We start from the raw sequence: 17,143 nt of genomic DNA, 5'->3' as shown, positions 1-17,143 counted from the left end.
TGAGTTAAAAATCGATAACTTCAGCGTCGAAGGTTTTTGTCAGAATTTAGTGCATCAATTCATCGCTTATATACTTTAAAGTGGAAGCACCGCAAAATATATCGTAAAATATTTATTTGTCGGATTAATCATACTATAATTTTACTGTAGAATATTTGTTATTCCTTTAATAAATTTTAATTAAATAAACTCTAAGTAGAGATAGCAGAAATTATCAACTTTCAACACGGTAATATGAAACTGGCGGAGGAAATTGCGCCTTTTGCGGTGACATAATCTATTTAATAACGGTTCCTTCTAGATGGATTTCTATGTCGGCTAACGTATTTAATGTCCGATGCCTAAGAGTGGACAATCCGCCGGTACAGTTAGTTGGTTTGCTAAATATACTTGGCCTAGGTGCCGTGGTTAGGGGACTTATTAACAATCACTACTTAAATTCACATAAAACAATGACAGGAGCTCGAATTAAAGTAATTTGATATAGTAAGTAAAAAATACACATAAAGTTCCGTTTTAGGGTTTATGACATCTAAAAAAAAAAAAAAAATTATTACTACCGCGACGCATGCGCAAGATATATGAAATTGTCTTATATTTGGACCGTATAGAAACAAATGAAGAAATCACTGTCCAGAATGATCAATAAAAAATTTAAAAGTTTTGATTATTATAGCTTTAATTTTTGAACAAATGCTCATATTTTACAATTGAATAATAAATAATCATTATATAATAATAAATAAGCATATATGCCTGCCTCAAAGATAGCCACGATGACTGATCATACCAGCGTGCGTGTATTCAGCGACTTCCCTCGACATTGACCATGCCGTCGATTCATCTAATGGGGGATATAGCCACGCCGCGTCTACCGGCTCATGGTTGCCACAGGAGAACCATTCCACCCCAACCGCCGTCGGTTGTGCGAGCTATGTTGCCCACTGTCACTTCAGACGACCAATTATTCAAGCTCTGGGTGAATTTGAGCATTTCATATAACAATTAAATAATTAAGTCATTTAAAAATATTGTTAAAATACCCGAATAATAGTAATTAATGCTGTGTTTGTACATCTCGTAAGAATATTATATTCATTTGTCAGGGTTTAAAAACATTTTATTTATCAGACTTCCTTTTTCTGCGATATTTTTCTATAAACATACACACGTGTTGATGAAAATGTTAGTCAATGTGATGATAGATTAAAAAATAACTGTACTATCACAGTTTTATCGTAAAATTAGTGTTCAAACAATTTTACTTAGAGAGAGTCGCTGTAAACGATTTCGAAACATTCTGTCATGTCTTTATGAATGCATCTTGTTTATAGCCTTTTTATACGTTCTTCTCTAGCCTTGAACGGTGAATGTGTTTTTTCATACTTCCCTTCGACAATAAATATAAAGCTTACCTCAATATCACTTTTTTATTAACAGTGGGCCATAGCCACGTGCCACCGTCCGTGCGCCTCTACAAACGTTTCAATCTAAACCTTGAAATTGATTTCTCACGTCTCTATGACACACGAGAATTGAGGGCTTTTTTCTAATGTATAATAAACTGACACAAGACGAGAGAAAAATATGTTTATCGTATTTTATATATTAAATACATAAAATTAAATTTCACCCATTGTAACACATTTCTATCATTATAATAAGTAGTCCACGTGTAAAATCTCAGTTTAATTGCCTCGAGTTAAAAATAAGTGTAAGTACCAGTATGTTACATAAAAGCAAATGTAATTAAAACTTTCGTCGTACATGTAACAAACCCGTTGCCATTGACCGTGAGATCTTGTCTAAGAATTCGCTGAAAAGGCGGTCCAAGTTTTCTGGACATTCGGCTATTTCCGTACGACTTCGGCTAATTCCGTTGACGGCGGCCAATGACTCCAGCGGCATACCTTATGTAAACTAAGGTGCTAATGTGGACTTTACCGCTGTTAATTTAAAATCCCAAGTATATTCAATTAATTTTTTTGTGTATAACTCCTATTTCTTTTTAATTTATTAATAACAATGATGTATTGTATGATTTTTAAGTGATTATAGAGCTTGATATTTAAATGCTATAATTACAGTATTAAGAATATGGTTAAAATGATCACAGAAAATAGCCGGTCAGAGTTTGTCGTGGGTTCTTCTAAAATCAGGACGCGCGTTTGGAACCCTCGAGCTTTAAGTTGAAGGATGCTTTATAGGGGAGTATAATCTGATACTAGTTTGTATTCAATTGGGCTCTTCTTACATTCTTCGTATACAAGAGGTCATTTTCAATGAACCTTTATGTAGATAATAATATGAATAAATAAAGAAATTTACGTTATCAAACTGTCTGATGATAAACGTAATACTAATATCAGACTAACAAAATGACTTGCAATTATTGTCTAAGTACAAAATACCATTCATTGAAATTAAGACCAATGGAAAAAAAATTATTCTCAATATAATATTAACCAGCTGCACCTACTCTGCGAAAACCAAGGAACTTTGTTATTTTCTACACGCTTCGATGCAGATACTACAGAAAAACTTTCCATATGATGTTTTTGCGTGAAACAGGATGTGAGTTTTAGCGTGAACTACCAATGTAACTCTAACATTCGCATGTATTATATTATATGAGACATCAGTTGCCGTATAAAGTTTTAATGAAACAGAAATATTAATTGCCGTTCATATTTAAATAGAAGTATTTGAGCATTTGTTTAATATTGAAATTATAAAAAAAGTAAAACTCTCCCTTTTTTACTTACTGTTATAACCTTATTTGATAAGCGTACATGCTTATTCATCTCTTTTCCCTCCGTACCAGTGTCGCACCTTTTATAATATTATAGCAGTCCCTCACTGATGTATGTTAATCTATCAATAATCTAAATTCAGTATATAGGCACTTTAAATCAGGGATACATTTTTATATTATTTTAATATTCAAAGTATTTCATTACATACATAAACACGTGTTTCAATGAAGTCCCGTAGCAGTACTACACAGATGACTAACGAGGCGGGTGAATGATATGAGGTGAAAGGTCATTTAAAAACGCGAACAGTTAAATTTATTATTTAGCCGACCAGTCTGCCCTTTTGTTACAGCCGTTTTTATATAACAAAGTCTTGATATCTCTCGCTGTCAAAGCAATAAAGCACGTCTCACACGGCGGGTAAGATAGAGGTAAATTACAATTACACAATGCCGGCCGCAGTGGAACAAACCGGCACGCGCCGACCCTCCCCCGTGATTTGTTGCATTCGTGATGAATGAACGGTAATTGCGACAATTATTTGTTGTCTAATACCGATACTGTAATACTTCGTGGAGGCCTTAGCTCTCTTGGTCCAAGGCGTTAATATTTACGGGCATAACACAATCATAAGCCAGTAGGTCATGAAGGAAATGAACGGATTTTAATTATTAAGTCTTATTGCTATAACAAATAAATGTATTTTTATAGTTTTATATTTAATATTATGTCGCTATAACCAACAGGAAGTTTACTGTTTGTGTTTTAACTGTTTCATTTGATGATTCCGGGAATCTAACCATGTTTGATTTCTTTCTCAGTAATTGAATTTTTTTTTTTTTATAAATCTACAAGAGATACTTTTTTAAATACATTTACAAAATTATTTTTTAAATAGCGACTTCGTCTTACTATCCATTTATACCAATTAAGAGTAATATTTTTTTTACTCTCTGGCGAAACACACATAAAACGATCGATGTTAAGGCTCCTAAAAGATCCCTCGAGCTTTTTCATAAACAAGCGGTTAGCTTAAACCTCCTTTGTACCTTCATAATTCTCTTATTAAGACTTCTTATTAAGTCACGAGAAATTTTTTTTCGGCGCCTGTAATTGTAACACACCCTTAAGCATTATCTTTCTGGCCCACATATACGCGCCTCAACTACTCCCCCCCTTTTTTCTAAGTCTCCCGTAACATCATTAAATGAATGTTCATTTAGTTCCTTTATTAACCAAATTGGTATTTTGCGTGTTTCACGAATTAACTATGACCTAATGCTAGCTGATAATAATAAATTGATTAACAATATTATCATGATCTTTAAATAGATATCATTGTTTTGACCGCGGGTTAGTCACGAGTGTTTCTGGTGCAGATTTTAATGTGCACAATTACAATCGGTAATGAGAGGTCTGAACTAGTGAAGGGTGTACTCGTATACAGTCTCACTGATGGGTTACTGGTATTGTCTATGCCTCTAACTAACATATACAGCTTTTGAAATAATTGTATTAAATGTAAAATACAACAGAGAGGTAGATATAAGAATTTTACATAGGCCACCCTGGAAGGGGCGATTTTGTTTTTTTTTTCACATTCATGTTCGCGTCTTGTAAGCGACTGGATTTTAACCACACTTTATATTTCTGTACGATAGTTTAACTTGGTTTATTTAATTTTCATTACTTCAATGTAATGATTAAAAAATAGTTTTATTGACGTTCGACAAATTTAATGGAATTGATATGTTTAAAAATGACTACGAAAATATCTTATTGCAAATTTCATATAAAGGCTTCGTTGTGGTTTTATGTCAAGTCGAAATAAAGTTAAAAAAAACCATTTAATTTACTTTGTTCGGGAAAAAATATTAACACGAGGAATCAAGTTCCATGACGTGCGAAGTCGATTATCAACGAAGCCATAGGTAGCATTTGGAACTGATTTGGAACGATTGTACATACTGTTATCATATTAAAATCAACTAAAACTTGTTTGAAACTATGGCATATGGTAATAACCAGCTTGATTATTATTTATCATATTTATTTTTTAATAATTAAAAAATTACAGTAATTTATTGACAGTTATAGTCGTGGTTGCGTGAGTCATGAGCCCCTACAGTGATTGTTTTTGTTTTCCAGCAAACTGTTCAGGTGTTAGCAACTAAATATACCTTTGACGCCCAACGAAAAAGCTTTGTGTACGAACTGATCGTGACTTGCCCGCCGAACCGCCTATTAGCTCCCAGTTTGCGCAACCTGCCTGCGCTTGCTGCATGCATGGTCTCAACGAAAAAGCCTCTAACACATTTTCGGCACTTCACGACCTATCAATCTGTTAATCATAATTACAATGAACTTTCAATCTTATTACTATAACGTAGAATTCAAATATCTCTGTTCGCGATCGTTCGACATGAATAAAGTTTGTATATTTGCAAGTACCAAGTTTATTTCTTTCAAGTAAGGTGGATATTTGTAAAGCCGGCATAGTCAGTAAAGGTAAGTCAGTCGGACGATAGACTGAAGCAAAAAAATGATCACGGTCGATGTATAGTGGAGCGATTCGACACGAGGAGGTCATACGATATTACTTTTTGCTGTCCGGTGTTCACAATTTATCTTTTTTCGTGTCCACTTTGAATAGATTGCCGCTATTCCTAAATATGTTTACGCCGATATTGAGGGATTTTTTGCGCGGCGTATTTCCAAACGATCACTAAATGGTATTGAAATAAGTAATAATAAAGGCCGCTTTCAAAATTTTACAGTTACGATGTAGTACATTTGAGACGTTCGTTTATAACGATGTTTCCAGTGGCCTTGTAACTCCGTGCTTTGACGCAATTTAGGAATACGTATAATTTGTTATATAAGTTTTTTCCTACTTTTTTTGGACTTTACTATTGCCTGGATTGGGTTTAACCGTCTCGACATCGATCTTTATCTTTGCCTAATTTTCTTCAGAATTGTACTACACACTAATCCAAAATGTTATTTCAATTTAATTCACTCTACGAGACATACTGTGCTTAGTGTTGTGTTTTATTAACTAATGCGTTTACTTGTAATTTAATGTTGTGAAAAATGGTTAAAAGTTATTTTTGGAATTAATATCAACGTACTACGAGTATACCACCTTAATATACGATATCGATATCCACTGCATGACATAGACTTTCCCCAAAATACAAATTACGACGTGATTGCTTAAAACGAGTTATATACAATAGCTTTATCAGGATTTTATTCATTTAAACATGCACCGACAATCGGGGATATTGTTAGAATAAGCTGTAGTTATTAAAATTGCTATAACATTTGTGGTTTACAATAATAATTCATTTGAATTTTTTTATATTCGACATTTATTTTTTAGTTAATTGTCGTATGACCTTCCTTATCACGAACACCTGTGAATCAGTCCAACTTCCGCTGCACACAATTTAAAAACTATTACTCGGACGCTTCACAATTTGGTTGTATTCTTAACAGCTCCCGCGCCGTTACCAGCTTGAATTAAAAATTTACTATGGTTTTACAAATAACTGTAAAGTAAAATTTTAATTAATTAATTAATGGAACTAATCTAACTCTGAAACTGCGTAACACAACTTTCAAAGAACGTTCAGTGAACTAATGACTTTTGATTTTTATTATTACCTACTGAATTATTATTTCAATAAATGTATTTTTTTATTAATTGTTGGAAAAAATCCGGTATCACGTTTTGTTAACTCCACGCCGTTGTCACTTTATCGAGAACATCACGCCCGCATCGCGGCATATCACGAAATCAATCTCTTCATAATGTCACGCTGGTGACAACACTAGTTCGTTCAGCCTTGACTTCTCTCCTTTTGGCATTTCGCTTATACTAATCAATACAAGTGTTCGTAATGTAAATGTTTGCAGTAAAATATAAAAAAAAAATAGTAATCACTAGTACTGTTAATTTATAGTGGGAAAGCACTGAAAAGTTAAGACAAGTTATTTACAATTTAGCAATTTTCATTTGTCACTGATAGTTTTAGCGATAATGTAAACCATAATTTTGTTCAAGGCCGGCAAACCGTGATCCCCGATAAAACAAAGGACCCATTGTCTAAACAATGGAACTGTTTCAACTTTCACCACAGCCGTTGGACATTTTATAACAGAAGTATAGTTTGAGATTGAATTAGATCTTTTTGATAACTTTAGATAAAATCTAACCCGAGTATCTTTAAACAAGTCACAGTAGGATATTAATACAGTTACAGTACAGGAATAATCTAATGCTCTATTGTTTCTTGATATTAAAATCCCATTTAACTAATTTGTAATAATCGTTTTTTTACACGGGAAAAATTAATTTACATTTCACAGATATTGTACAAAGGTATGTCTTTAAATGATACCATAATAAAAAGCTTTAGTCGCTTGCAAGGCAAGTTTTTATATAAGCCTACTATGTCCAACATGGCAATCATTAAGTAATCTGCAGAATTTCTCGGTAGCTTTGTCGAGCTTTTACTTATTAACATTATAAGTGTCTAATTAAAACGGACTTTCTTAATTAACGTTCGAGACTAATAGTAATAAAGTAATAATGATGTTAGTTACATAGTCTGAAACACCTATCCTACAAAATAATTTTGAAACTTTGGTTAGAAATGCGTTAAAATAAAGGGAAAATAACCAGGGTCTTAAAAACGATGAAAATATACGAAGCTTATGTTATAGGCACTCAAATGCTTTATTACATTTAAAAAGATGACTTCTCGGCGTTAAATATCCAGTATTTCCGGAGGGTGAGCTGGGATGTATTGTGAAAATTTTTGTATTTGAAGATTAAGTGTTTACTGTTATCCGACCACCATTGGGTTGACTGGACTCTCGACTCTCCTTCGAACATCATTCTGGTGTTCAGCTTGAATCACTACTTGAGATTTTACAGCCCCGAGAAGCATTTTCGGCGGTAAATGGTATTTTTCGTAACGCAATACATTACCAAAGTACTTTAGCTTCCGGACTAACATTGTGTTCAAGATCTTCGGTCTCTCAGTAACTCCTTCTGGATGAATCTCTTATTCTTGCTATAATGATACTCTATCCGATACCATCTTCAATATACATCCATATTAAACTGACCTAACAGCTGCTAATAGTTTTATTTAGAGGACTTGTAAAAGGACTGAAAATCTGTAGTACCGTACTCAACATAATCTGATAGAAATTTCGGGGGAACTACAATCGCCAAGGTGCATCTTTAGGAAAGTTAACGAGCTTTCTCTTTGCTAAATTACATACGTAGACAGCTACGTAATATCAGGTAACCCTAGTCATTGGCAGACCGTATCACTTATAATCAGGTGAAGACCCTGCAAGTCTCGTCAATTTACAGCATTAGAACGTAAAAAACAACAAATTACCCCTCGATGTGTTTGACATATAAACTTGTTTTTTAGTTTTACTATAAAAATCGGAAATGTTTGCCACAAATCGGTAAACATCTGTTTCGCAAATAAGTTGTTTGTATATTTTTAAATGTTGCTGTGGTCGTCGACAAAATGGATTTTAAGAATTTAAACCTATAGAACCCATACTTTTGTAGAATTTTATAAGATGTAAATTAACAGAAAAAGCTACGTGGGTTCGGGCCATTGTTACTTATGGCGCAATAAAGTATGATAACAATGGGACTCATAGAAACGAAGTTGCCTAAACAATGAGCCCTCGGCGCTGATGTTTGACCTCATCACCGGTAGTACCAATGCAACGCATGGATCCACGATGGTTATCGTTTGCTGAGTTGTTGAATAGACTCCTATTATTGAATGTTATACTATTTAACCTTTGTGTATGCTTGATAATTAAGTTTTTGATCTATTTATTAATTGCTTTTACATGGAAAGGATATACCTTCTTTAAGAAATTAATAGAATATGATCGCTTTGGTTATGTTTGTTTTTATTAATACTACATAGCTCATTGTAAGTAGTAAGTAGAACTATTACTAATGGTTAATGACTAAACAATAGTAGCTGCAGATTTAATTCCAGACGGGCGCGGATTTCAAAAGTAAGAAAATATAGCGAGAAATTTGATGTATTCCGCACATAGTTTCTGTTGTGAATGGTTATGGCCTTGTAGAACACTGATAATATTATTCAATATGGACTATAATGGTACACTTAAAGTTATCGTGCTGGTGAATAACGATGGTGAATGTTATAACGATAATAAAAAAATGTATGTCGTTAAAAAATAACCAATAATATAACTATGAAGGAAGGCGACAGACGAACACACCGTTCACCTAATGAACTGTGTTTATTTACCAGAGCTTTTGTTGACGCAATCTCACATTCTAAACTCGCACGTTAAGCATACCTCACCACCGCATGCGCATAAAAATCAAATTCAATTCGAGCATCGACTAGTTTTGGAAGCTATTTACTTTTACCGATGCAGCCCACGCAATCACATTATGTAAATTTAATGAGTAATTTTGTCGCCCCATTGGCTGGTGAATGAAAATTTGAAAGTCGAATTACTATTTATGATCTAAGATTTACTATTAGCGGTTAAAAGTTCTTTTCAATCACATAAAAAGACAGCAGCACAAGGACGAGCACAAGTGCTCAGTCTAGAAGTCTAGTCTAGTCTAGCTCTAGAATACGTTCTTTCAATCGGCTTAAGGATATTGGAGCGTGCTGCTATAGGGTCAACTGTACACCGCATCGAACCGATCCATTCAGCTATCGATGTATCGCTTCGTTTAATCAGGGCTGCTAATATAAAACCTTTTCAAAACCAACGGAGGTATGTCAGCCTTGACATCAATATGCGTCCGGAATCTATTTAAATAAATAAACGTGATAATTAAAATAAATATATTAATATACTAAATGTGATTCCGAAGTAATAAACATTTAATTTAGAACTAAAGCGAACACTTTCGATTCAACGGAGCCATATTTTACTGAGGCGTAATCAAATCGGATTCGAAACGACCTCTAACCGTCTCGATATATTGTAATTTAGCAGGCAATCGGCACTTGTGCGTACATATTGTGATTTATTCGTGATTGATGTTACACAATTATGGTTTGTTATTTAATCTCATTTGTTTAAGTCAGTTAGATTACGTTTATTGTATTGCATTTATTATGGCATTTATTGATACCATTAATGCAATTCCAATGTTCTGCTATGAAATTGCTTTTAGCTTTATGGCATTATAATATTAAAATTATTTAATTCTATCAGGTACTACAAATACTGTCTTATTAAAATAGATAAATGTTTACACAGAATGCATTTACTAAAATATAAAATTACAGTTTTACCTATGTGGCTTTATACGAAAAAGATATTTATATGACATCTTTCATACAACCAAAAAATTATACATGCAATTTGAATAAATCAAAACTTCTACGGGTTCAAGATTTTATCCAAAAATATAGTACATCAAAATCTCTTATCGGATTTAACTCGTGTTTTTATAAATTTTGTCCAGTTCTACCGCCACTATTGTGCTTTATGTATGATTTATTTAAATATGTATTTGTTGTGTACTCGGTAATGACTTTTTAGTTTTACTATATTTTGAATAAAATGAGATTATCAATAAAATAATTTTTGAATACGCTTTGAAGAGGGTATGCTTCTTCATACCTCCTGCTGTGGAAATTTTCATTTTAGATTCGATAAGCCGATTAAGTATCACGTATACCAAAATGTTTTTAAAGTAATGTTTATTCGATGTTTGATTTATCTTTTTTATTCTTTTTTATGTGTACTAGTTATAACTTCTCAGTTTACACGGGTTAAAAAATGTGAAGTATTATTTTAGTTCAAACCTTTTCTTTATATTGTTTTATACTTACACTATGTTTTTTATCAAGGAGAAATCCTACATGTGATACTTTTCCTTTATTGGGGCAACGAAAGGATCATGTCTAACTTATAGCAATTGTAATACTTATCTTTTTGACGTCGTCAAAACTTCTGCCCAAAAATATCGTAGTTTAATCGACGCTGGCTTTATAACCCTCGCCTATTTAACTTTTTGTCGCTAAGCGGTCGAGCTGAACGAAGCCAGTTCACGATTCAGTCGCGATTTAAACACTATACTGTGGTGCTTCCGTCGCGATGCTTGTTCCTCCACTCATGCGCCACCCTCCCTTCGTTCCCTCACCGTCTCCCTGTCAAATGCGACTAACACGCCTTAGTAGCAATGCTTTGTGTATTTAAACTCTGTTGGCTAGGAGCCTTATGCGTCTACTTATTAGAACATAACTACAGCTCCCCGAGACCGATGAAGAGTCTCAATAAGTGTATTCCTTTGGATTACCTTTAATTTTAGCCATTCTAGCAGTAATTTTCAAGCATTATACCTCCGCTATTTTCATTTCCTTGGCATGATTTTTTCCTTTTTGACTTTCAATCGCCATCGATAGACCAACGGACGCCTGCAGTTCAGCCGCTGAACCCTGTGTCAACCAATCGACTATAAAGAAGTCAATTATTAGGTCTGCCATTATGTTTATTCGTGGTTAAATCGGTAGTATGTAGTTTGTTAAGTTAGTTTATTTTGTTGTGTGCAGGTATTGCAACGCGACGTGGAATGCCACGGGCGCATCGTGAGCTCCGTGGTGCGGCTGAGCGGCGGCGGGGACGCGGCGCGCGCACTCGAGCGGCGCTGGCATCTGCTCTACCTGCGAGCCATCGAGTGGCAGTGCCACCTCGAGGCCTGCCTCGCCAAGTCTGATACACAGGCATGTAGCCCTACACACACTTGTCGATGTTGACGTTTACAGCGTTTACAGCTTCAAAATCAAATTGATACGACAATCCTTGTACCCTCTAACGATTAGCGATACCTTGATGTAATAGTATAACTATGATTTTTAGTCTAAAACAGAGGTTCCCAGGCTTTTCTCGTAGACCAATTTTAAAATTTAGCTGATGCCGGTGTACTACTCGTACCAAAATTTCTACCATATTCCCAAAACCCAAAAAAATATGAAGATCGGAACTAACTAAGATGCGTTGCGAATATGGAATACACAAGTTTTTACAAATACTGTTCTTCATTTGTAAATTTTGACCTAACCCCTCTTAAGAATTGTGAAACCTCATTTTTTTGCTAAGCCAACGTTATTTACGAATTCATCTAGTTTTCCGTGGACCCATAGGAATCTGGCTGGTCCACTACGTCTAGAACTATAGTCCAAAAAGTTATATTACATTTACTTGTTATTGAAACTGACTTCAGTAGTTATTTTAGATGTAAATTATTTTACCAAACAACATTTCGCAAATTTTTGTATCTATAATTTTACATCACAATCTTAATTAAATTTTCGATTAAAAGAATTGTTAAATTAACTTATTACCTGCGGTCTCTTGTATAAATATTAATTATTTGTAATCAATTTAATGAGGACAGATGAGAGTAGAGGTATTGTGTGAAAGCTGTGACATTAGTCAATATCCCTAAGCAAGAATACCGACCTTAAAGCCGCAAGGTTAATTGCCCAAAGGAAAAACGTGGGAGCATTAATTAACTATAATAAATTCCCTTCACTCGTCACTTTTACTTCTGTCGTTCTTTGTTGTATCACAACAAAACAAATAATTACTATTTTATAATTGACTGCACATTATTTTTATTGTCATTTTTATTATTATTTTTGAAACATAAAGTCAGGAGACAAAGTTAACGGTTTATACAGTAATTAGCGATGCATTCTATTCATAACAGACTAGTTGCCCGAGCTTTTACATAACACCAGTATCATCAGCATGATTGCAGCCGTAAGAAATTGATTGCAGGACATAGGCCTCCATAGATTTCCGATAGAACCGGAACGTCCTACGCTGCCCTTACCGGTACATGGTGTTCCCTCCATAACTTAAAAGGCTCCAGGGGCCTTCGATTTTGCGCACTACATAGCCTGCCTTCTTGCGAATTCGTACTCCAGGGATTTATGACAGTATAACAAACCTCATACTTCTTCAGTGGTCTTTGCCTGAAGATTGAAGACTTCTATAAAACTACCACATTTTTTATTGTAAATGAAATTAAAATCTCACCTTTTACAAACATTATAAAAATAATATTATTAATTTAATTTACTTTTTAATTTACTTGTATTGAATAGTTTCCACTCGATGTACTTCACAATTTTTTCAATTAGAATGATCATTAACCAACTGCTAGAACTAGCCGCACATCATTATTATTATTACGTAATACTTGCAGAGTACCACTTTCAAGTGACCACAAGAGTCAAGAAAGTTAATACTTATTATTATCAAAAAGTATGACGCGCCAGATATCGCTTCGCACTCGGTTTCCAAGGTTTCTCCGTGAGTTTGGGTGTACGTATTAATTATAAAGATCCGCATGGTGTCTTAGATCTTCTTTTTTTACTTTTAAAAATAAAGTTTTAACTATATTATTAAATAAATCTTATTATGGTAACAACCATTCAAGAAGTTTTAGTAAATCTAAATGTGCGGAACTTGGTTTATTGACTCATTTGAGCAACTGTTAAGTTTTCCGAGCCTGTGTTAGCTTATTATTTATAATGTTAAATAATAGACTATTCAAAAGCATATGTAATAAAATACATACTCCTATAAAGGTTTTTTAAATTTAGATAAACTGAAGACAATACTAATTATAGATGATGATTGGTATATGCGTAAAGGCTCAATAGGGGTGAATATGTAACTCATAAGTCAGCAAAAAACTTTAAAATTTTTACACCTATTTCGAAACACTATATACAGTATACACAGATACATAGTAAACTATGATCTATTTTAATATGTATCAATCTGAATTTTTAATTTTATTTCTGAATTTTTATTTTCATTTCTGTTTTAATTTAATTTTAGATAAAGTGAAACATGATTTGACACTTTAAAAGCTTAAAGTGTATTTGGAAACAAGATATCACCCTAACGTATTAAAAGTTACTATCGTGTTAGAATATCGTTGATTTAAAACCCTTTTAAAATAGGCTACGTCTTCATTTTTATAGGCTTTGAAATCGATATAAAATACAGTCAATGCATTGATAATAAACTTTGTGTCGTTTAAACAACAATACCATGCGATTCATTATTCTTTTTATTGTTGAATTCAATGGCTTCTTTGTTTATGGTTAACACTACTCGGTTATTCGTGTCCGAAACAATACAACTGGTTTTTTAACAATAAATTAGAAATAGTTTAGATAATGAAGGTATTTCATGAGGTAATCTTATTCATGGGCTAGTATATTGAATTTGAATAGGTGGCAAATCAATTTGCATAAGTTTGTTTAAGTAGTTATCACCACAGCGCTTTTATTTGCCACTGGACAGTATTGAGCAACGGCTTATTGACGTTGCTGGTTAGAACTTGCTGCAGGAGATTTCTGTTCAAGTATGCCATGGCACTTCGTATAAAAACCGTTTCCATTACAGTACTACCGAAACCGCTGTACCGCGCCTTAGATATGCGCATGCGCTTTTGCAACCTACACCTCGCTGGACTATAAGTGACAGGGTCTCTAGATTGTTCAATATGATCCCGCGCAGTGTCGGTTCTAATAACACTCATAAATTGAATCCCTGCGCTTTGTTTACGCGAACAGATGGTCTCGTGCGGGAACTCTCCGCATGCTACATAATGAATTTACTAAATTCCCATTTGAAGGAACCGTAGCTAGTTTAACTGAGATAGAGGTGCAATTACAGATTGAATGTAGTGCATGTGTATGAACGCAGCATAGACAAATAGGAGAGATAGACTTGAATGCGCTATGGCAAGGCAGCGTTCACAAGATAGCGACTCAGAGAGGTTGAGACAGTTGTGAAACTTAATAATTAATAACGTTATAAAAGTTTATGTTCCTCCAAGAAGTGTTTGATTAACTTTACATGAATTAACTCAAGTTATAACGATGAGCGCAGATGTGTTAAGATGATTCTCTGGCCATGAGTTCAACGAACTTGTAAACTGAGGAAAATAATTTTGAGTAGTTTTTTGTACCTTTAAAAATCTGTTTTGCTCGGTAATATAAAAAAGTAAAAATTGATATACAGATACTATTACCCAGGTAGTTTACGTTGGAATTTACTTTTTATTTTTTCGTTGTATAGAAGCATCGAAATATTTATTTCACAGCTTTAAGTGAGTACAAAGTTTCAATTAATAGTTCAACAAAGCGAATGAAAGTAGCAGTTTGATTCGTCGCTACTCTCGCTATTACATAAAGCAAGTGACACACAGGAGCTGGACAGACGGAACCGTGAAAAAGTTTGTTCAATTCGCTTTCATTTGCGACGCCTCGTTAGTCGTTTTGACACGGGGCGTTGACGACAATAGCGCAATCGACCCCCCGTCGCCCGATTGTTTGCGCAAACAAGACCCCCCCCTACACGCCGTTCAAATGAACATTAGCCGTCAAAATTATATAATGTTCATCAAGTGCCCACAAAAAAAAAACAAAAAGAAATAAGATAAATAAAAATCCTATTTCTTACGGATCTGAGTAGCAAAACGAACAACGATTAAAAAAATAACATTCGCCCATGTCACACAAAACATATTCAAAGATAACTAAAAACAATAGAATAGGTGTAAACTTAAACAATAAAGATTTATTTAAACTTTTCTCGTTGACATATTTTTTCTTGAAGCTAATATTACGTAGCCAAAGTAAAAACGTAATATAAACTTGTGAAACGTGTTTGCATAACAAAGTTAACAACCGTCAGTTGACCTACCCCTAACTTAAGAGGATGAAGGGTTGCCACGCGCCCCTTGCTTCATAAATCGCTCCATTTCATTCATGAGAGATTTACTATTTGCGGCTAGAACTGACCTAATTCCATTACCGTATTCGGGGCTTGCCTTTTAATTTATGTAATGGGCACGAAATGTTTCTCTAGGGCTTTACTATGACGTTATCTAGCTATAAATTAATTTATTTTTGTGATTCATAAATCGTATGAATAGCTGGAAAGTCCTAACTAGGCATGGACATTAAATTTATTGTGTATACACGATTATGGTCGAAGTTATTGAACGTCGTTTAATTGTGTTTAATAATTTATTATGGAAAATAAATAGCAATATGTATTGTGGCGTACTATTTTTAATGAAAGAATTCTCACAACGGGGTTAACACATATTGCTCCACGCAGGATATATAGCCGAAATCGCTGACCACACAACAACATTTATTTAGTGCAGAGAATCAAAAATACCACTCGTTCGTAGAAGCAAATAAAACATTCACGCAATTTTATTATTATGTAATTCTTGCGAGTTTTTTTAGTGCTATTTTTTATCCTTCATTTTTAAATTTAAAACCAGAAGAATATGTTCCTTAATGTATGCGAACTTCCATTCTAAATAAAGGTACCACATCGTCTTATATAGAAAAAAAGGTATTTTGGAAAAGAAACGTAGTTCAAAAAACACGCGGTCGCGGTCAGATTATTATCAGCTATTTGTATTTTTAGAAATTTCGATAAGTTCATTACAGCGCTACCGAAACCGTTGCGCTGCGCCTTGGAAAAGCGCGGCAAAATAGAGACTAAGGAAAAAAGAACATGTACTGAACGTCCTCATGAGCGCGGTATGCCTTAGTACAGCTAGGTCTTACAATACCGAACTAAAATCTTAATACCGGTATTTAATACTTGAAATATCGACATAACGGTATTAAAACCGGTGTTATTAATAAAAAAATGACTAGTTTATTTTTACTTACCTCAGTTGCAATATTGACTTGTTTACAAATAATATATGAAATCCAATATTAAATTCTATGTTACATTTTACATATAATTGGCACGAACAGTATATAATGCTTACGAACAGTATATATTAAGGAAGCCAATGTTATAATTAAAATGAAAGTATTTATAAAATAATATTAATAACTTGCGTTTTGTTTATCAAAGTATGCTCTTAAAATACATAAACAATCAATCGTACAATTTTTACTTCTAAACACTACAGCTGATTTGCCAAAGTGAAGCAATTTAATCTATTAAAAAATATATAAATCTAAAAAATTTAATAATTTTCGTGTTACATACTTTGTCTTTGTTTAAACGAGATCTATTCATCGGGCAGTAGACATAAAACATAAACAATCGTTTTGTATTGCCGACACCGCCGCTTCTCGATGGTGCCATACTCGGCTCCGTTGTGTGCCTGATATAGATTTTAATACAATGAAATTGTCTGTATGTCTTAAAAAAAATCTTGTAATTATTTAATATTATCTTAAATTGGATTTATATTGTGGATAAATTCAATTTTCACAAATAATGTAATACCGAAATACCGGTATTTTTAAATAAATACCGGTTTTTAA

The 17,143-nt window shown here is 33.7% G+C and overlaps 1 protein-coding gene across 3 annotated transcripts in view; it reads left to right on the top strand.

Annotated features, from left to right (window-relative positions):
- The window catches only part of klar (klarsicht), a 297,221-nt gene that overhangs the window by 233,129 nt on the left and 46,949 nt on the right, over positions 1-17,143 (top strand). For all 3 annotated transcript variants that reach the window (XM_068763775.1, XM_068763773.1, XM_068763774.1), the window contains exon 9: positions 11,360-11,530. In XM_068763775.1, the coding sequence (XP_068619876.1) occupies positions 11,360-11,530 (171 nt within the window). The remainder of the gene's footprint in view (positions 1-11,359; positions 11,531-17,143) is intronic.

Source organism: Battus philenor, unplaced genomic scaffold, assembly GCF_028537555.1.
Source record: "Battus philenor isolate CCGP_79_NKW_IND1 unplaced genomic scaffold, ilBatPhil1.0.hap1 SCAF_18, whole genome shotgun sequence".
Lineage (NCBI taxonomy): Eukaryota > Metazoa > Arthropoda > Insecta > Lepidoptera > Papilionidae > Battus > Battus philenor.
The sequence above is the reverse complement of the archived record's forward strand: the minus strand, read 5'-3'. Positions and strand labels throughout refer to the sequence as shown.